The 22,104-nt window shown below is 41.3% G+C and overlaps 1 protein-coding gene across 2 annotated transcripts in view; it reads right to left on the bottom strand.

Annotated features, from left to right (window-relative positions):
- Positions 1-2,446: 2,446 nt before the first annotated feature.
- The window catches only part of lmo1 (LIM domain only 1), a 56,217-nt gene continuing 36,559 nt past the window's right edge, over positions 2,447-22,104 (bottom strand). For both annotated transcript variants that reach the window (XM_078549220.1, XM_078549221.1), the window contains exons 3-4: positions 5,040-5,165; positions 2,447-2,866 (exon numbers count right to left, since the gene is read on the bottom strand). In XM_078549220.1, the coding sequence (XP_078405346.1) occupies positions 2,761-2,866; positions 5,040-5,165 (232 nt within the window). In that variant the 3' untranslated portion in view covers positions 2,447-2,760. The remainder of the gene's footprint in view (positions 2,867-5,039; positions 5,166-22,104) is intronic.

Here is a 22,104-nt window from a genome sequence, read left to right as displayed (position 1 = left end):
AAAGCATAAGTAAATCGCTTTCACTTGCGTTTGGGGCCTTGGAAGGTGAAATGATGTGTTGTATCTCCTACGCTCGCATGGAAAGGTGCCATAGGGAAGGGTGTTACAGGTGACAGAAGTGGACCAGGGTGACAGAGGGGATGGTCCCTTTGGAAGGCCGAAAGGGGAGGGGTGTTTCATGGTGCCATCATGCAGGAGGATCATCTGCTGATTTTGGAGGGGTGGAAGGTGAGGACAAGGGGAACCCTATCATTGTTCTGGGAGGGAGGGGAAGGAGAGCGAGCAGAAGTGCATGAAATAGATTGAACACTAGAAAGCCCTGTCACACTAGGTGGGAATCCTCAGCTGAGGAAAAAAGGAAGACCTATTGGAAGGTTGGCGTGGAAGGTTGTACCCTCAATAGATGTGACAGAGATAATGGAAGAATGGAATGGAGTCCTTACAGGAAGCAGGGTGCAAGAAGTGTAGTTACATACAAAATAGAAGTAGGCCATTCAACCCCTCGAGCCTGCTCTGCCATTCAAAAAGATCATGGTTGATCGGTGTTCCAAATTCCACATTCCCATCTATCCCCGATAACCTTCAATTCCCTTGCCTAAGAATCTACCTTCATCTTAAAAATATTCAGTGACCCTGCCTCCAATGCTTTCTCAGACAGTGTTGCAAAGTCTCACCATCCTCAAAAAAAAAATTTCTCGTCATCTTGGTCCTAAAAGGGCAACACCTAATTTTAAAACGGTGCCCCCTAGTTCTGGACTTACCAGAAGAGGAAACATCCTTTCGACATCCACCTTGTCAATACCATTCAGGATCTTCTATACTTTAAGCAAATCACCCCTCACTCTTCTAGTGGAAGAAGTTTCCACTCGCCAGTGGAAACGAGCCCAGTCTGTCTAACCTTTCCTCGTAAGACAACCCACTCATTGCAGATATCAATCTAGGAAACCTCTGAACTGTCTCCAATGCATTTACATCCTTTCTTAAATAAGGAGTCCAAAACTGGACACAGTATTAAAAGATGTGGTCTCAATGACCTGTATAACTGAAGCATAAGTAATGTTATGTTCAATTTCTCTTGTAATAAAAGGATAATATTTCATTAACTTTAAATACTTGCTGTACCTGCATACTAACTTTGACTCATGCACTAGAATACCTAGACCCCTCTGCACTTTGGAATTCTGCAGCCGTTCTCCATTTAAGTAATACTCTGCTTTTTTATTCTTCCTGTCAAAGTGAATTTCACATTTTCCTACCTTATACTCCATCTGCCAGATTTTTGCCCACTCACTCAACCCATCAGTCTGCTACCTCATCACATCACACTTTCCTACCTGTCATCTGCAAATTTAGCTACCATGCCTCCAATCCCCTCATCCAAGTCATTGATATAAATTGTAAAAAGTTGAGGCCCCAGCACAGACCCCTGGGGGACTCCACTCATATCCTGCCAATCAGAGAAAGACCCATTTATGCATATTCTGCTTTCTGCCAGCCAATCTCCCTTCCACATTAATATATGTTACCCCCTACTCCATGAACTTTTATTTTCTGCAATAACCTTTGATGTGACACCTTGTCAAGTGCCTTTTGGAAATCCAAGTACAGCATTCCCACAGGCTCCATTTTATCCACTGCACGTGTTACTCCTTCAAAAAACCCCAATAAATTGGTTAAGCATGATAGTTGAGAGTCCCGTGGGTTTGTAGCAAATACCAGTTGATAGCCTAGGTCTCATCTTGTTTATCCCTTCATGTTGCATTCAGATGGTTGCTATGTATCCATTCACACCTCATTTGGACACAACCTTTGTTTCTTGACAATATCACTCTTTCATGAAATCTTGTTATTTAATCTCCCTGCCCTCCAAACCTATCAACCCTTTTGTTCTTTCTGTCCCCTTCCACTGGTTTAAACTTGCATTTCTTCAGTTCTGAAGAAAGGTCAACCACCTCTAAATGTTAGCTTCTCTCCAGATGCTGCCTGACCTGCTGGGCATTTCCAGCATTTTGTTTTTTATTTGTTCCACCTTCAGTTATGTCAACCTGTAAATAGATAAATAAAGTCAACTCCTGTGAGAGATACACTACATACACAAGCAGCTATTCAGAACTCAAGCTGCCAACAGACTTGAATTTGTAACAATTGAAGATGAACAACAGGAAATAAAATTTGATATTTGACAAAAACAATTGCACACTGATGCTCCTGTACAATTATTTCTTTACACTTTTAATGGCGGGACTATAATTTGGTCTAGTTATGCACCAAAATCAAAACACCAGATCAAGATCAGTAAAAAGATAACAGGTTGAAATGAAAAATCCTATAACTTCATATAAGCCAGTATTTGAGGTGCAAGTTTTCAGGATTGATCAATTTTATATTTTTCTGAAGTAGCTGTTCATTGGCTGAAGTTTAAAAAAAGTCAATGTTCACAAGAAGGAACATTTAAGTTTCTTTAATGCACACCAGTAATAATAAAATTGCATTACATTTATGTAAAATAAATGTTCCAGTTTATATATACAGAAACACTGTACATACCCTCCCAGACCCAACATCACAAAACGTACAGGCAAAGCACTGCCCAGCTAAACAGGCACAGCTGTGCATCTAAAATCTTAACTGCTCAGTGTTGGAGAAAGTTACTTTAATCCATCCCGGACTAATTGAAGTGTTGCAAGCAAGCTGACAGATGCTCTCCATTTTCGTTTAAGTGTTGAACATCCCATAATGCTTTAGAAGGCCATGGGCAAGTCACTGAACTTGTGATGAGAAACTTCCATTCATTGCCCCTTCCTCATAGTCCATTTGGCAGAGGATCATGTTATTCTTCAGAAAAAATTTGTCTCCCACACAAAACCTAAAAAGAAATGAGAAAGTTACAAGTACTCCAGGGAGTTTAGCAGGATTTTCCATGGTCAATGGCCTTGTGCCATTTCACAAATCTGGCTGACCTAAACATGCAGCTGGCATGGAGATTCTCTTCAAATACTGCCATGGGTCTTACATCCACATAAAAATGGCAAACTGAAGAGCAGGCTGTTCCATCCAACATTCCTTCCCCAGCCAAAAAAAACTAACAGGATTATCCATTCATTTATGGATTGAGATCTTGCTGTGTGTAAATTTACTGCTTCATTTGTCGACAAGGTGACTGCAAATCGTAAGTAATTAATTGCTTGTGAGTAGCTTTAATACATACTGATTGAGCATTAAAGCATTGTAAAAGGATACAATAGTACAGTGGCTGTGTTACTGGACTGGTAATTGAAAGATTTGGACCAAATCCAAGACGAGTCAAATCCCATTTTAGCAGTTTGAATTTGAAATCAGTTTATTCCAGAATTTGTTTTAAAAGTTAGTATGGCAATAGTAATGGCTGCAAAAATATAACTGGTTCACGAATAAAAACAAGTGCTGGAAAAACTCAGCAGGTCTGACAGCATCTGTGGAGAGAGAGAAACAGAGTTAATAATATCTTCAGAACTGTTCACGAATGCCTTTTACAGAACACAATCTACCATGCCTAACCTGCTCTAGTCAGTGATTCCAGCCCCATACCACATGTGCACTCTTGTCTGCCCTCAGTAAATGGGACTAGTGAGCCCTGATCAGGTGCAAACTATTACAAAAAGGTCCCCATTGATTCAGGCACTACAAGGGCGGTTAGTTGGGCAAATGCTGGCCTTACCAGCAACATCCATATTGTGTGAATCAATAAAAAAAGTACAAATTTGATTCCTCCACCACAGCTTATTTCATTGCGCATTTGAATTTTCAGCAGGGAGCTCTATATGACAATCAGTAATGAAACTCATTTGACCCACTTTGTCCAGGAATTAACTGGAGTTAGTTCAGTTACCAGGAATGCAGGTTAGGATTTAGAAAAGTATGTGCCTGGAATGTTGTTTTATCTATTTATTCACTCATGGGACGTGGCCAGGCCGGCATCTATTGCCCTCATGGCGGTGAGCTGCCTTCCTGTACTGCTGCAGTCCATGTGGTGTTGGAACGCCCACAGTGCTGTTAGGGAGGAGTTCCAGGATTTTGACAAGCAACATGAAGGAACAGCGATACAGCTCCATGTCAAGCTTGGAGGAGAACTTGTAGGGAGTGGTGTTCCCATGCATCTGCTGCCCTTGTCCTTCGAGGTGGTAGAGATGCAGGTTTAGAAGGTGCTGTCGAAGGAGCCTTGGCGAGTTGCTGCAATGCATCGTGGAGATGGTACACACTGCTGGCCATTGTACCTTGGTGGAAGGAGTGAATGGTTAAGGTGATGGATAGGGTGCCAATCAAGTGGGCTGCTTTGTCCTGAATGGTGTTGAGTTTACTACATAGTACATTAGCAGAAACAAGGTGGTTCTTTCTCATCACAGCAAACATTCACACAAGAAATGCATCATTCATGTCATCTAGTTACCTGCCAGAAACCAATTAACTGGCAACCTCATAAGCCAATTCCCCAGGGGAAGATCAGAGGTCAAGTCTTTAATTTCTTTTCCAACCAAAGATAGTCAATAAGAGGGAGAGAACTTCCTTCCCATATTAGTGGCAACTTGTTTGAAAATTTAGAAAAAGCATTGGGCCTACCAAAAGGGATATGATAATCCTGTAATATTTCTCCTGTAAAATAAAATTGGCTTCCCAGCCTTAAAAGCAACCTTAACTCCAAGACACATTCACCCTCTAAGGTGCCATTGTAATGCCAAGTACAGTTTGGTGCTCCCTCATTTCAGAATCAGTAGGAAAAAAAGAGTTCCATTGAGATGTAATAACTGGTATCCACATTTATCCAAGCAAAGCCTTAAAAATGTTCCTCCCTGTCATATTAAATTGGAGCCACATAAAGACCATGCCAAGTAGGTGCATTTAATATGGAAAAAAAATTAGGAAAGTTATGCATTTCTCAGTTAACCAACCAGTACCTCCAAGACTTGTTACTCAGATTTTAAAACAAGCCCAGAAAATTTCATTTGTATAATACTTAAAAACTTATTGGCCTTTGCTGGATGCAATGTATTTCTCTGCCTTACCTTTGATTACAAAGCTGACAGGCAAAGCAGTCCAAGTGGTAGACATTTTCACGGGCTCTCATCACCATCTCAAAGGCAGGAATCAGTTTACTGCATGCTGCACAATTCCCTGTGGTACCAAAGAGCCTAGCCAATGTAAAAAACAAAATGACTTTTGATAAGCTCAATGCAAGCCATTTGAACAAAGCAGCACATCCACGGCAAACGGTAAAAGCTTAAAAAGATTCCATTCCATTTAAATGTTAGCCAAATTCTGGGATCGGTTTGAAAGCTTACGAGACAATGGGGCAGAAGATTTTGTGAATCACTAACCTTACATTCTACGTTTCTAGATAAACTAGAAATCCTTTGCTACTTCAGTGAAGTACTAACATTTTCCCCATTAAATCAGAATGGGTTACAGGTTCAAGCCCACTCATGATTTGCCCACAATTCAATGCAATAGCCGAGTGCCAGAAGTAACGCCACATGATAAACTGGAGCACCCATATCTCTGATTAGGTGGACATAAAAGATCCTATGGCACTACTTGAATAAGTGCAGAAGGTCTCCTGACCTCAGCTAGCAATCATCCCTCAAAACATTAATTGGCTATTCATCTTGTCGTAGAAAGTCAAACAGCAAAACGTCTGGCCCATGTGCCTGCAAAATGGAAAGCAGCTATATTTTGGTTGTGAAACACTGAGGAAGACACTACATATATTCAAGTTCTTTGCTTTAAAATGGTCTGGTCTACCTGCACATTCGATTACATTTCTGTCCAATGTCCTTCTGCCTCATTACATTAAAAAGGTGGAGTACAAGTGCAAGTTGCCAAATACTTCATGTTTAGTGGCATACATTTCCTTTGCCATCTGAATGTGAAAATTGTAAAAACTACACAGGGGTAATGTGAACCAACCACAATCTAGGGATGCAACACCATGAAACTAGGACCAGATACTTTAGAGTCATATACACGCCCTTCTCTGAAAAATGGACAATGTATTTTTGATGAAGCAAAGTTTGGTTCGAATTGCATGTTGCTTCATTTAGATGAAATATACATTTGTTTAATTCAATTTACAGTTGTGTAATGATACAAAAAGAACACATGAGCACATTGAAAGTTCAGGAGTAACTCAAAATTCTGCCCCACAGTCCAGGGGTTGAAGCTTTTCAGTCTTTTGCCGATTCCTTGTAGAATATCTGGTTTTCCAAAAGTCTTCCCCTGGTTTTTTTTGAAATATTTGTCACAAAGCACACCTCAAACTGGCTGATTAAAATTTTTCCAACACAAACAGCAGTGCCTTCTTGAATACCCAAACAAGCTGTTTGTCTACTCTCAGAACTAGCTTCCAATTAACATATTATGCCACCTTTTATTTGGGTGAGTAAATTTACACATTAACTCCCAAAATTAAATGCAATTTTAAAATGTTGGAAGATGCAAATTCAAAAAACCATGTACTTCCCTTCCCCCGCACCTGCTCCGCCCACCCCAAATCAGATTTCCAAATGAATTGCCAAATCTCTAACTTCATCTACATTGCACCAGCCATGTCTATCCATCCCCTGGCTTCAGTCACAATCTTCCACACTTTTTCCCCTTACAGATTCAGTGTCATTGGATTGAGCTTCAATTTCTAACTCCAGATCATCAATGGACAGTAAATGAGAAGTCTCATCTGTGATCCTTCCTCTTGGAGGAAAACTTCCTCCTTTTACATTTTTTTCTGCTCCCCAATCATTTCATAATAGCCACATGCCTTTTAATTGTCAAAAATTTCTAGTTGTGCCTCAACTGTTCTAAGAATCTTTAGAAGCCATACCCATTCCATATAAAACAAAATTGATTTCATTTAGGACATCTGTAAATCGCTGCATGAATAGTTACCAGAGAAGACAGGTGGAAGCCAGTTCACTCCTAGATGTATTTCACTGTTAAAGCGATGCCCACAAACGGTCAAAATCAGAGGGTAACTGGTCAACTAATTCACCCAGATGGTATAGCAATGGAAGCTCTACCATTTCAATTCACTAGTGCTAGTCAGCTGTCAACTCGACTTGCTCCATTCCCTTAACCTTTTATAAAAGAATTTAAGAGTCATTGACCCATAAGTGTTAACCTGAGTATTTCCAGCATTTGCTTATTTTTTGTTTTCCTCATGGCCTCGATATCATTTGAAGCATTCCATGTGTCAATTTATGTCTGCTATCAATTCTGTAAATAGCAGAAACAATTGTCTTTCTCCAACCCACCAAAACTTTTACAAAATAGAAATGGTCCATTAGGTCCCCTTAATGCATTATGTAGGCATTTTGTCAGCTGCTCATAATCATAAGCTTTCATTTTAGTGAACTTGAGCTGTATTTTTTCCAACTAATTCAATGGTTCTCTTTAATGGAGTGTCTACTAGTGGACAATATTCCAACTGCTACCTAACCACGTTATGAAACTCACGATCTCTTCCTTTTTATAATGGCCCTATTTATAAATCCATTTGTTTATCTTCCCTTTTCTAACTGCATTCATTTATGCATTTGGAGATCCAGAGATCAATATTTCCAGATAACAGGTTCTAATTTTACTACTTCACATCGGCGCATTTTAATGGATTGTTACTATCTGCCCATTCTAACTAGTTATCCTATCTCTTGCATTCTTCAGTTTGCCAAATCAAATTTAGTGTCAAAATTCAATGCATCATTTTTGGGATAAACTATTCTTGTTCTATCAAATAAACATCCATTGACTGTCCCATCCAAAGACAGGAAGGAAAATATATATCTACGTCAACCTGGCTACTCTAAAATTATTTTTTATTAAATGGACAAAGGCTTTTCCCTGAATAGCCATGGCTCATACCAGAGGAATTTCTAGCTTTCAGCAGGGACCTCGTTATCTTCAACGAGGCACTAATACCCAGAATGACTGCAGAAAATCACATTCCAAAGAAATGCACAAAACCCTTTAACATTTCTAAGGCAGAGCTGGCCAATGGAGACAGCGCGTCTGCCAGGACAAGAGACCCCGACAACTCTATTAAATACCTCAAGATTCCAGACCTGGGAAAATACATTCTTCGTCCAATACCCAGGAGAAGTGGGAGGTATGTCACATGACCTCCCCCAAGCTGCTAGAACCTGTAATATTGCCGTACGGAACTGAACCCAGGCGGTCTACTAATTTGCCATCTAACAGGTAGAAGAAAGAGCTCTGTCCAGGCAAAGTGCCTGGCCCTCATCTACACTTAACCACAGGAACATTGGAACTCTATTTGTGCCTATAGGACTCCTTCACCTTTACATGTCTTCATCACGGAAGTCATTGCTTCTGGGAAGATGGAACACCCTACAACAGTTTCAGCCTGCTAACTTCTGAAGGAATACCCCCTCGGACTTGGATTCTGAACTCTGGATTCACAAGAAGCCATAACTCATTCTTATTGTGGTCTTGCTCTGTACCCCTTGCTTTTCCTTATCCCTCTCTTGGGTGTTATTTTCACTAGTGTGGAGTTTTACTTGGAGCTGCTGTACTTGGTCACCGCCTTCATGCTCTCCGACGCAGCGTGCTTGGCCAGTATCTCCCAGGAGCTGATGGTACTGCGCTTGTTGTAGTGGGTCAGACGGAAAGCCTTGCCCGCGATGCACTTGAAAATGTCGTTGACGAACGAGTTCATGACGCTCATGGCCTTGGAGATACTGGTGTCGGGGTGAAGCTGCTTCATCACTTTGTAGATGAAGTAAGTCTTTCCTGGATCTCTTCCTATTCTTGCTGCCTTTCGGTGGCACCCTCTTCTGAGCTTTCTTGGCGCCCTTCTTGGAACTTGGAAATCAATGCTTTCTTCTCGTCTGCCATAGTTAGTGAAAAGGGGCAGTGTGAAACCCCTTTCCTGCGTTTGTGTATGTAAAATAAACCAACCCTCTTATTTTACCTGATTGAGTTCTGTGGGATTATTAATAGAGGATTGGATCACTCCAAACTAAAGGTTTGGGGAAAGCACATCACCTATAAAAAAAAGGGGGAAAATCAGAAATCAAAACACCTGTTTATGGACAGGTAGCAAGAGGAGAAATCAGGGCTGGTTAAATTAGTCCCCCACCTGTCCGTAACAACTGCTGCTCTTTCCTAGGCCTCATTGTAACGGTGACAACCTTTAACCCAGAGGCAGTAGGGTAAGGAAATGTCTCTGAAATCTATTTGTTTTTAAAGAATATATGAAAAGGACTGGAGTTTGCATTAATTGTAAAAGGGATCAATAGTACCTTTCTTGGATAAGAAATACTAGTCCATGTGACCTGGCAATTGTTGACCTGGAAACAGTACCAACATACAAGAGTTGAAGGGATTCAAGAGGTACTGTGCAAGCTGTCTAAAATGTTCTAAAACCTGGAAAGCTGTGTGTGTAGCTCAGAAATGCTAAGAGTTGGGCATTTCCCCAGAAGCAGCCAAACCATGAACCAGGGTGTTATAAGTTGGTTGAAAAGGAATTCTGGAAAACGCCAGGACTATTGTAATCTGGGGGAAGAGAAGGTCTGTAGAAGTGTGCGTTGCAGCTGTTGTCAGATAGGGCTTCAGATCTATCCTACGCGAATAAAGAACAGCATATTGTGAAACTGTGTAGCAATGTAGTGTGACATTTGTGCAGGGAGTGATGCAATGGTACAAATGCTTATAGTTTGTTGCATCACCTAAGTGAAATTTACCTTTTTATCTGAATAGGCAATTGATACTTCATGTGTAATGTGTGTTGGTTCCAATTTGTAACTTTTAACCTAACACAAAGTGAAATCGATTATTTCTTCATTCAGGGGCCGTTCAGTAAATTTTGGTTTAGTTTTCCCAGAGGGACTATAACAATAACTTATCCTCAATCATAAGGCTCATGGTCTTTTTAGATTTTGGAATCCTATACATATGAATAAGCTCCCTTTATATATTCACTTTTTTTCAATTTAACCATGATCTAACCTTTCAATCCACTTTGACTACTCCAGATGAGACCAATTCATTAAGGACTCTTTACCAAGAGTACAGGTGAGACTAGCTGGCCTACCTACAAGCCCTGGCTTATCCATTTTTGAAAAAGGTGCAATATTTGTCACGAAGTCTCCTTTGGCTCAAATCTTATTTTGAAATACTTGTAGAAAATATTAGCCCTGCCATTATCTTTCCAAAACTTATTCTTGAAAAAGGTGGCGATCCACCTTCTTGAACTGCTGCAGTCCATCTGGCATCTGTAGCTGTTTGGTACAGCTGAGTGGAAATCAAGAGTTAACCACATTGCTGTGGGTCTGGAGTCACATGTAGGCCAGGATGATATTTTCTTCCATAAAGGACATGAAGCGCAATTTTTTCCTTAAAAATGACAATCGATAGTTTCATGGCACCATTACTGAGACTAATTAATTGAATTTAAATATTACCAGCTGCCAATGGGATTTGAACCCTTATCCCCAGAGCTGGGTCAAAATCCTGGAACCCTAACAGCACTGTGGGTGTAACTACACCACATGGACTGCAGCAGTTCAAGGCAGCAGCTCACCACCACCACCTTCTCAAGAGCAATTAGGGATGGGCAATAAATGCTGGCCAAGCCAGCGAAGCCCACATCCCATGAATGAATAAAAAACTAGCCTAGCGACATTACCACTATGCCACCATCAGTGCAAAACATTTGTCATCACCAACTTTTTCCAGCCCTATAGCTAGAGAACTCTGCATCCCTTCAATTTTGAACTCTTGTACGCTCCATTTCCTTCTCCTTCCACTTTGGTTGAATGCTCCAGTAGAGTACCTTAATAAGCATTACAGCTTCCCTTAAACATAGGATGTTTTAGTGTGCCTTGAACTGATCTGGTTAGGTTTGGGAAGCATGCTCAACACTAAAGCAATTTAAAAAGTTTGAAAATTGTGTTTAATGCAAAGGTGCTTAATGGATTTGTCTTTTTAGACTTAATGCTTGTATCATTTGGACTTTTGCGACTAGAAGTTAGACAGTTCAGTTTATAAAGCCCTTTTTTAAACTTTGTATCTCAATACTTAGCAAAGAATTGCATTTTGGCTACAGACTCAGCCTGGTGGGTTATTTTGGTTCAGAAAAATCAAATTTAATTTTATGAAAGCAAATTGTAAACAAAGATAGAAGCCTGCTAAAGAACAGACCAACTTATGTACTAAAATGAGTTTCTGTATTAAAATCGCTTCAGTTTTGAAATCAGGACGAATGACTACTTAAAGTACTAGAACCCAGCAAGGAAAACAAGTGAAAGGCATGCTTTAATTAGTAGCTATGCCTGTAAATGAATTGGAAAATTAGAAGGGAATTTAAAACTATACCATGTTGTCAAAATGTAATTACTTCTATTTCCTACACAAATCTGATTCCTGTAAAAGGAACATACACATGAAAGATGCAAGTACTAAAATGCTACAATCTTATCTCTAGAACTCGGCTACACCTACTTTCCCCTCCACCAAAAGATGTTAGTCTGCAGACGGCTTCAAGGATCAGTCATTAGGCTTCTTATACTAAGTAGTAATGCAAGCAGCTGGTGAATATCTTCAAGGAAGGGTTGTTACTTCTAGTAAGGTGTGTTAAGTATTAGCAGGATTTGTCAATATTAGTCACACAAGGTATATTGGTAAGATTTATTAGCAGTAGCAAGACTAACTAATAAATAGGCAAGGCTGCTCCGACCTCTGGAGTACACATCCTGTGCTGTGGGAACTGCAGGACACATGCTGTATCCTGGATAACCATTTGTGTAGAAGTGGCAGTCTGAGCTCTGGCTTTGAGAACCTGAGCAGCAGCTGACACTGGCGCATCCATGAAGTTGAGTGCTTCATGGATAGCACATTTATAGACTTGGTCACCCCACAGCTTAAAGAGTATGCAGGTAGAGGGGGGAATGGGTGAGGCACCAAAAAGGAACGGGCAGGTACTGCACAAGTCCCGAGTGCATCTCACTCTCCAGCCAGTATTCAGTTCTGAATATTGATGAGTGATGGTTTATCTGCTGAGTGCATCCAGAGCCAAGTCCATGGGACCATAGGTGGCTCAGCTGTACAGGGGGATAGACGACTGAAAAAGCTAGTGATAGGTGATTCAATAGTAAGGGGAATTGATGGGTATTTGTGGTTGCAACAGGAATCCAGGTTAGTGTTGCCTCCCTAGTGCCAGGGTCAAGGATGTCACAGCATCCTGAGTGTAAGGGATGGTGGGGAGGAGATGAGCCAGTAGTTGGGTTCCACATTGGTACAAACAACATAGGAAGAGGGGCATTGTCCTGCAGTCAGAATTTAGGAAGTTAGGTAGGAAATCGGCAAACAGGAGCTCAAAAGTAGTAATCTCAGGATTACTCTCAGTATCACGTGTGAGTTTAATGCAGGAGGATAAAGCAGATGAATGCATGGCTGGAAAGATGGTACAGGAGGGAGGGCTTTAGATTCCTGGAATATTGGGACCAGCTCTGGGGAGATGGGACCTGTACAGGCAGAATGGATTGCACCTAAAAAGAGTTGGGGCAGAGTTCCTTGTGGGCTGTTTTACTAATGCTATTGGGGAGGGTTTAAACCAACTTGGCAGGGATGTGGGAACTAAGAAATAAAAAACAGGAATACCAAGGTGCACAGCATACTGGGAGAGATAGAAAATACTAGAACAAGGAATAGCACTAGAATGAGGGATGGCAAGTTAATAGGTGAGGTCAGAGTAAGGGAGAAAGTAATAAGATCTAAATCAGGGTTACTGTGCATGTGTACGAATGCAGAGTGTGGTAAATAAGTTTGGTGAATTACAGGCACAGATTGCCATGTGGAAATATGATGTGGCTATAACAAAGACCTGGCTCAAAGATGGGTAGGACATACATACGAACATATGAATTAGGAGCAGGCCACTCAGCCCCTCGAGCCTGTTCCACCATTCAATAAGACCATGACTAATCTGAATGTAACCTCAACCCCACATTCCTGCCTATCCCCAATAAACTTTCACCTCCTGGTTAATCAAGTATCTACCTAGTTCTGCCATAAAAATATTCAAAGGCTCTGCATCCACTGCCTTTTGAAGAAGAGAGCTCCAAAGACTCTCGAACCTCAAAAAATTTCTCATCTGTCTTAAATGAGTGACCCCTTATTTTAAAACCGGAGCCCTAATTCTAGATTCTCCCACAAGAGGAAACATCTCCACATCCACCCTGTCACCCTCAGGATCTTAAAAGTTTCAATTAAGTTGCCTCTTACTCTGCTAAGCTGCAGTGGATACAAGCCTAACCTGTCCAACCTTTCCTCATAAGATAACCTGCCCATTCCTGGTATGAGTCTAGTAAATCTTCTCTGAACTGCCTCAATGCATTTACATCTTTCCTTAAATAAGGATACCAGTACTGGACATAATACTCCAGATGTGGTCTCACCAATGCCCCACACAACTGAAGCATAAGCACCTTACTTTTGTAATCAATTCCCCTCACAATAAAATTGTTAACATTCTATTAGCTTTCCTAATTACCTGTACCTACAATCTAGCCTTGTAATTCATGCACAAGGACACCCAGATCCCTCAGAATTGGAGCTCTGCATTCTCACCATTTAGATAAGCTTTTTTATTCTTCCTGCCAAAAATGGACAATTTCACATTTGCCCACATTATACTCCATTTGCCAGAACTTTGCCCGCTCACTTAACCTATGTCCCTTGTAGCCTCATGTCCTCTTGATAATTTACTTCCCTACTCATCTTTGTCATCAGCAAATTTAGCAACCATTCCTTCAGCCCCTTCATCCAAGTCATTTATATAAATTCTAAAGTTGAGGCCCCAGCACTGATCCCTGTGGCACACCACTCATCACATCCTGCCAACCAGAAAAAGCCCCATTTATGCCAACTCTACTTCCTGTTAGCTAACCAATCTTTACCCATACACTAAGCTTTAATTTTTCACAATAACCAATGGCACTTTAGCAAATGCCTTCTAGAAACCCAAGTACAGTACATCCATCAGTTCCCCTTTATCCACAGCACATGACTCCTTCAAAAGAATTCCAATAAATTGGTTAAACATGATTTCCCTTTCACAAATCCATGTTGAATCTGCCTGATTGCCTTGAATTTTTCCAAGTGCCCTGCTATAACATCTTTAATAATGGTTTCTAACATTTTCCCTATGACAGATGTTAGCTAATTGACCTGTAGTTTCCTTTGTCTCCCTCTCTTTTTGAATAAATGAGCTACATTTGATATTTTCCAATCTAATGGAACCTTCCCCAAATCTAGGAAATTTTGGAAAATTAAAACCAAAGCATCAACTATCTCGCTAGTCACTTCTTTCAAGACCCTGGGGTGAAGTCCATCTGGATCTGGGGATTTGTCAGCTCTCAGCCCCCAACAATTTGCTCAATACCATTTCCTTGGTGATTGTAATTTGAGTTTCTCCCTCCCATTTCCTGATTTACAGCTATTTCTGGGATGTTGTTTGTGTCCTCTATAGTGAAGACCAAAGCAAAATACCTGTTTAATTCATCTGCCATCTTCCTACTTTCCATTATCAATTCCCTGGACACTTTCTATAGGACCAACGTTCACTTAACTTTTCTTTAAATATCTATAGAAACTCTTACTATCCATCTTTATATTACTAGCTAGCTTTCTCTCGTACTCTAATTTTTCCCTCAATCTTGTCATTCTTTGCTGTTTTATATTCTTTCCAATCTAACCTGCCACCCGTCTTTGCATTATATGCTTTTCCTTTAAGTTTGATATTGTCTTTAACTTTAGTTAACCACGGATGGTGGGCCCTCCCATTGGAATTTCTCTCATTGAAATGCATCTATTGTGTATTTTGAAATATCCCTTTAAATGTCTGCCAGTGAACTATCCCTTATCCTCATTTGCCAGTTGATTTTAGCTAGATCTGTTTTCATACCCTCATAACTGCCCTTATTTAAGTTTAATATACTATTCTTGGATGTACTCATTTCTCCCTCAAAATGAATGTAAAATTCAATCATATTCTGATTGTTGCTACCTAGGGGTACCTTCACTATGAGGTTATTCTCTCATTGCTCAATACCAGGTCTCATATAGCCTGCTCGCTGCTTGGCTCCAGAACGTGCTGTTCTAAGAAACTACACCAAAAACATTCTATGAACTCATCTACGCTACCTTTTCCCATCTGATTTTAATCTATATGTAGATTAAAATCCCCCATGATTATTACTGTACCTTTCTGACAAACACTATCTCTTTTATACTGTCCTGTGTAATAATTAGGGGGCCTGTACACCACTCCCACAATTGACTTCTTGCCTTTATCATCTCAACCCAAACCACTTCTACATCCTGGTTTCCTGAACTTAATTCATCCCCCTCTAATGTGTTAGTACCATCATTAATTAACAGAGCCACCCCACTTTTTCCTAACTTCCTATCCTTCCTAAATGTCACATACCCTTCAATATTCAGGTCAGAATCTATGTCACCCTGTAGCGATCTATGTCACCCTGTAGCGATACCTCTATAATCGCCATCAGATCGTACTTATTTATTTCTCTATGCACCAGTTCATCTGTTTTGTTGCGAATGCTATGTGCACTTAGATAGAGCCTTCAGATGTGTCATTATTTTTGTAGTGTCTAGCCTTATCTGATTTACTCTCAGATTTGTACTCTTTGTCCCTTCCTGTCATAATCTATCATTTCCCATATTATCTTTCTCTTGCCTCTACTCTTTGGTTTACCACAGCTTTCCAAATTTGACCCCTTGCCCCCACTATTCAGTTCAAAACCTTCCCTACTTCCCTAGCTATGCAGCTCAAGAGGACACCAGCACGGTTCAGGTGTAGACCATCATCCCAATGGTACAGATCCCACTTTCCCCAATACTGGTGCCAGTGCCCCACAAACCAGAACCCACTTCTCCCACACCAGTCCTTGAGCCGCACATTCATTTCTCTAATCTTATTTGTCCTATGCCGATTTGGACATGGCTCCGGTAATAATCCAGAAATTACCACCTTTTGAGATTCTGCTTCTTAGTATGAGGAGCTAGGCACCAAGTTGACTATGCAGAGCCTTCTTCCTCATCCTGTCCCTATGTCATTGATACCTACATGGACCACAGCCACTGGATCCTTCCCCTCTCCAACCTGAGCAAACATCCCATTCATAACTGAAGTTCCTCACCCCGGAACCATTCAAGTGAATCTTTCTTGAATTCTTTCCAATGCCTTCATACTCTTCCCAATTTTGGCACCCAGAACTGGACACACTACTGCAGCTGAGGCTGAACTAGCATCTTGTACAAGTTCAACATAACCACCTTGCCCTTGTACTTAAAGCATGCACCATCCTGGGCTGCTTTAACCATTTCCTCAAGCTGTCCTGCCACCTTCAATTACTTATGCACATTTACGCCCAAATCCCTCTGCTCCTGCACCCACTTCAAAATTGTTCCCTTTTTTACATTCCTACCAAAATTAATCACTTCCCATTTCTCTGCATTGGACTTCATCTGCCACCTGTCCACCCATTCCACCATTGGATTGGAGAAGTTAGGACTGTTTTCCTTAGAGAAAAGGCGGTCATGAGGAGATTTGATAGAGATATTCAAAATCATGAGGGGCCTGGACAGAGTAGTTAGGGAGAAGCTGCTCCTACTCGTGAAAAGATTGAGAAGGAGGAGGAAACAATTTAAGTAATTAGCAAAAGTAGTAAAAGCAACATGAGGAAAAACTTTCATGCAGCGAGTGGTTAGGGTCTGGAATGCACTGCCCGAGTGTGCGGAGGATGCAGGATCAATTGAAGCACACAGAACCATAGAGAAGCCATTCAGCCCATCGTATCTGCACCAGCCAAAAAGGGAAAAGAAATTAGCCGCTCATTTTAATCCCACTTTCCAACATCTGGTCCGTAGCAGATCCAGGTACCTTTTAAAATGAGTTGAACATTTCAACCACCAATTCAGGCAGTGAATTCAAGATGCTCACTACCCTCTGGGTGAAAAGGTTTACTTCATGGGATTGGTGGGGGTGGTGGGGGGGATATATTGACATGGATTGAGAATTGGTTAGCAGTCAGGAAACAAAAGGAATAAATGGGTCTTTTTCCAGAGTGGCAGGCAGTGGCTAGTGGGGTTCCACAAGGATCAGTGCTTGGGCCTCACCTATTCACAATATATATATCAATGATTTGGATGAGGGAACCAAATGTAATATTTGTGAAACTTGGTGGGAATGAGTGTGATGAGGAGAATGTTAAGAGGCTTCAAGGCAATTTAGACAGGTTGAGCGAGTGAGCAAATACTTGGCAGATGCAGTGTGATAAGTGTGAAGTTATCCATTTCAGTAGGAAAAACAGAAGTGGAGTGTTATTTAAATGGGTGATAGATTGGAAAATGTTAATGTACAAAGGGACCCAAGTGTCCTTGCACACCAATCACTGAAAGCAAGCATGCAGGTGCAGCAAACAGTTTAGAAGGCAAATGGTACGTTGGCCTTCATTGCAAAAGGATCGAGTACAAGAGCAAGGATGTCTTGCTGCAATTGAACAGAGCCTTTGTTGAGACCACACCTGGAGTATATTGTGCAGTTTTGGTCTCCTTCCCCCAGAAAGGGTAAACTTTCCATAGAGGGAGTGCAGCAAAGGTTCACCAGACTATTTTCCTGGGATGGCAGGATTGTCATACGAGAAGAGATTGGACTGACCTGGGCCTGCATTCACTGGAGTTTAGAAGAATGAGAGGGGATCTCATTGAAATGTATAAAATTTCGACAGGGATAGACAGACTGGATGCAGGGATGATGTTTCCTCTGGCTGGTGGCGGTGGGGGGTGGGGCGAAGAGAGGGTTGGGGGGGTGTCAAAACAAGGGGCCTCAATCTCAAGATACAGGGTAGGCCATTTAGGACTGAGATGAGGAGAAACTTCTTCACTCAAAGAGGGTGGTGAACATGTGGAATTCTCTACCACAGAAGGCTTTGGAGGCCAAGTCTATCTATTTCCTTCTTAAATATATTCCGATTTCTGGGCTCTAAAGGCATCAAGGGGTATGGGGAGAGAGAGGATCAGCCATGGTTATATTGAATGGCAAAACAGACGAAGGACCAAATGACCTACCCATGTTTCCATGGTTTCCACCTTTAGGGACCTGTGAACATGCATTCCAAGGTGTCTCACTTCCTCAGCCCCTCAATATCCTTCTGTTTATTTAGTGTTCCCTAGCTTTATTTGTCCTCCCCAAATGCATTACCTCACTTTTCTGGATTGAATTCCATCTGCCACTTTTCTGCCCACTCAACCAAACCAATCTGGAGACAACAGCCATCATTTAAAATAAATTATTTTTATTCATTCATGTGATGTGGGCATCGCTGGCTGGGCCAGCATTTATTACCCATCCCTAATTTTCCTCGAGAAGGTGGAGATCAGCTTCCTTCTTGAACCACTGCAGTCCATGTGGTGTAGAGGGAGTTCCAGGATTTTGACCCGGTGACAGTGAAGGAATGGTGATATTTCCAAGTCAGATGGTGAGTGACTTGGAGGGGAACTTCCAGGTGGTTTTTCCCATCTATCTTCCGCCCTTGTCCTTCTAGATGGCAGTGGTCAAGGGTTTGGAAGGTGCTGTCAAAGGAGGTGAATTCCTGCAGTGCATCTTGTAGATGGTACCCACTGCTGCTACTGTGCGTCAGTGGTGGAGGGAGTGAATGTTTGTGGATTTGGTGCCAATCAAGTGGCCTGCTTTGTCCTGGACTGTATCAAGCTTCGAGTGTTGTGAGAGCTGCACTCATCCAGGCAAGTGGGGAGTATTCCATCATATTCTTGACGCGTGCCTTGTAGATGGTGGACAAGCTTTGGGGAGTCAGGAGGTGGGTTACCCGTCGCATGATTCCTAGCCTCTGACCTGCTTTTGTAACCACAGTATTTATATGACTAGTCCAGTTCAGTTTCTGGCCAATGGTAACCCCCAAGATGTTGATAGTGGGGGATTCAGTGATGGTAATGCCATTGAACATCAAGGGGCAATGGTTGGATTCTGTCTTGTTGGAGATGGTCATTGCCTGACTTGTGTGGCACGAATGTTACTTGCCACTCGTCAGCCCAAGCCTGGATATTGCCCAGGTCTTGCTGCATTTGGACATGGACTGCTTCAGTATCGGAGTCCTCTTCATTACCAACTGCATGGCCAATTTGTCACCTGCAAATTTCTTGATCATACGAACATATGAAATAGGAGAAGTAGACCATTCAGCCCCTTGAGCCCACTCTTGTCATTTAATAAGATCATGGCTGATCTATTTGTGTTACAAATTCCACATTCCCATCTACCCCCGATAACCTCCGATTCCCATGCCCAAGAATCTACCTTCACCTTAAAAAAATATTCAATGACCCCGCCTCCAACGCCTTCTGGAAGCAGAGTTCCAAAGTAACACAACCCTCATAAAAGATCCTAAAAAAAGGTGCCCCTAGTTCTGGACTCGCCCACAGGGGGAAAACATCCTTCCACATTCACCTTGTCGAGACTGTTCAGGATCTTTTATACTTCAAATCATGCCTCCAATCATTAATATATACAAACAGCAAGGGTCCCCAACACCACACCCTATGGAATGCCACTGGAAACCACTTTATATTCACAAAACATCCATCGACCATTACCTGGTTTCCTGTCCCTGAGCCAATTTTGGATCCAATTTGCCACCTTCCCTTGTATCCCATGGGATCTCACTTTCCTGACCAGTCTGCCATGTGGGACCTTGTCAAATGCCTCACTAAAATCTACACAGACAAAATCCAAGCACTATCCTCAATCGTTGTTACTTCCTCAAAAATTCAATTAAGTTAGTAAGACAACCAAACCATGCTGACTACTTCTGATCAATCCATGCCTGATATCCTGTCTCAATTGATTCCAATAATTTGCCCACCTCCAAAGTCAGACTGACTGACAATTATTCGGTTTCTCTCTCACCCTATGTAATTAATGATGCAACGCTCGCAGGCCTCCAATCCTCTGGTACCTTGCCTGTATCTAGTGAGGATTGTAAAAATGATTCTCAGAGCATCTGCTATTTCCTCCCTGGCTTCCTTTAACAGCCTGGGATACAATCCATCGGACCCTGGTGATCTATCCACCTTCAAGGATGTCAATCCCTCCAGTACTTCCTCTCATTATGCTTATTGCATCTAATATTTCACACAACTAAGTAGAAAGTGTGCATCATCCCTCTCCTTAGTGAAGGCAGAGGCAAAGTACTGAGAACTCTGCCCACATCTTCAAAAAAAAAAATATATATATATATATTATATATATATTTTCATATCCTCTTTGTTTTCCTAATTTCCTTCACCCTATAGTTTCTACATTTAAGCTTTGTGTGACTGTCATAAGCTTTCTTTTTCTGCTTTATCTTACCCTGCACGCTTCTGAATAACCTGGAGGCTCTAGATTTGGCAGTACCGCCCTTTCTCTTTGTGGGGACACGTCTACACTGCCTGTAGAATCACACTTTTGAATATCTCCCACTAATTTGACAGTTTTCCCTTCATGTAGCTGTATCCAGTCCACTTTCACCAGTTCACCCCTCAGCTTTAAAATTTGTCTTCCCCCAATTTAGAACCTTCACTCCTGTTTTGTCCTTTTCCATAGTGATACTAAATCTAACTTATGGTCACTATCTCCAAAATGGTCCCCCACTGCTACTTCACCCACTTGCCCAGCATCATTTCTGAAGGTCAAATCTAGAATTGTGCCCCCTCTTGTTGGGATTGTTACATGCTGGCTAAAAAATCGAATGCAGTTCAAGAATTTTGTGCCCTGTGTCCTTCACACTGATCATATCCCAATTGACATTAGGGTAGTTGAAGTCTCCAATGCCTACTGCACTATTGTTTTTGCAGTTAGAAATTTATCTACATATTTTCTGGTCTAACTCCCTTCCACTATTTGGGAAGGGAATTAGACTTATCTGAAAAGACGAATTTGCAGGCTTACAGGAAGGCAGGAGAAAGGTGAATTGCTTATTTGGAGAGCTAGTGCAGACACGATGAACCAAATTACCACCTCCAACACTGTAGCAATTCTGTCATTTTGAATTAACCCAGTACCTCGGGGCCAAAGTCAATTCACAAGAGATTATACCTTATGCCCCGCCCACTTCAATATTTTTGGGCAAGTGGGAGGTAAACTGAACAAAGCATTATGCAGTGAAGACTTCATGTACCAGGCCTACAAGAAAATACACTCAGCTCTTCCAATGAAGTTATCCAAAGTCCACCATCTCCCTTTCAGAAATTTCCTTAAATTGATTTGCCCCGCAATTTTAATGCAAAAAAATGCCAATTTAGAAATTAACAAAAATTGACAGCTCAAGGAAAACATTATGGGCGTAGTGTTTACAACAGGGGGTAGCATTGAAAGTGCAATGTGATGTAAGGTCATAGGTTTAAACCAAATATTGTTTCAGGGTTAGATGCATTTTATGAATACCATTGTAAAGACTTGAGCTATCATCCACATGTTAAAACAATTAGGGCATTAGACTAAAATTGACAATGAGACAAATGCTCATTTTGTCCTATTAAAAGCTTTCTAAAAGAAAAATCTCAGTACGCTACAATTTAAGCATTTTTTTTGTACAAAATGCATCCAAATGCATGGGGAATGATTTGTGCTGTTACAGCCAGCAGACTGCTTTCAGTCTGAGGCTTGCAATTATACTGGAATCGCTGCTCCATATTTCTATACATCTGTTGGCCACTAGTAAGTGGTGTATGCTCTTTACCCAGTTACTCTACCATAATGAAAAAGGACTTCAACATCAAAGCAAATTGTAAACAGCCAAATTACAGAACTGCACACAAAGCAACACTTCACATTGCAATGGTATGCTGTAGAATACTAGATTCCTGAACCCTAGCAACCCCAATGTAGTGACGGACTACCAAGCCATTTTAGTGGAAATCAAGTCCCTCTTACCCCTCAAAGTGCCTGCAACTAACCTTCTGATTAAATCTTCATTAGAATGCAACCCAAAAGATTGAGCCAAAGCAAGTTTTTTAAAAAAAAGAAGCTACATTCAA

The sequence above is a fragment of the Cetorhinus maximus genome, chromosome 9 (genome assembly GCF_964194155.1).
Source record: "Cetorhinus maximus chromosome 9, sCetMax3.hap1.1, whole genome shotgun sequence".
In the NCBI taxonomy this organism is placed as follows: domain Eukaryota; kingdom Metazoa; phylum Chordata; class Chondrichthyes; order Lamniformes; family Cetorhinidae; genus Cetorhinus; species Cetorhinus maximus.
This window is presented reverse-complemented; position numbering and strand designations above follow the sequence as displayed.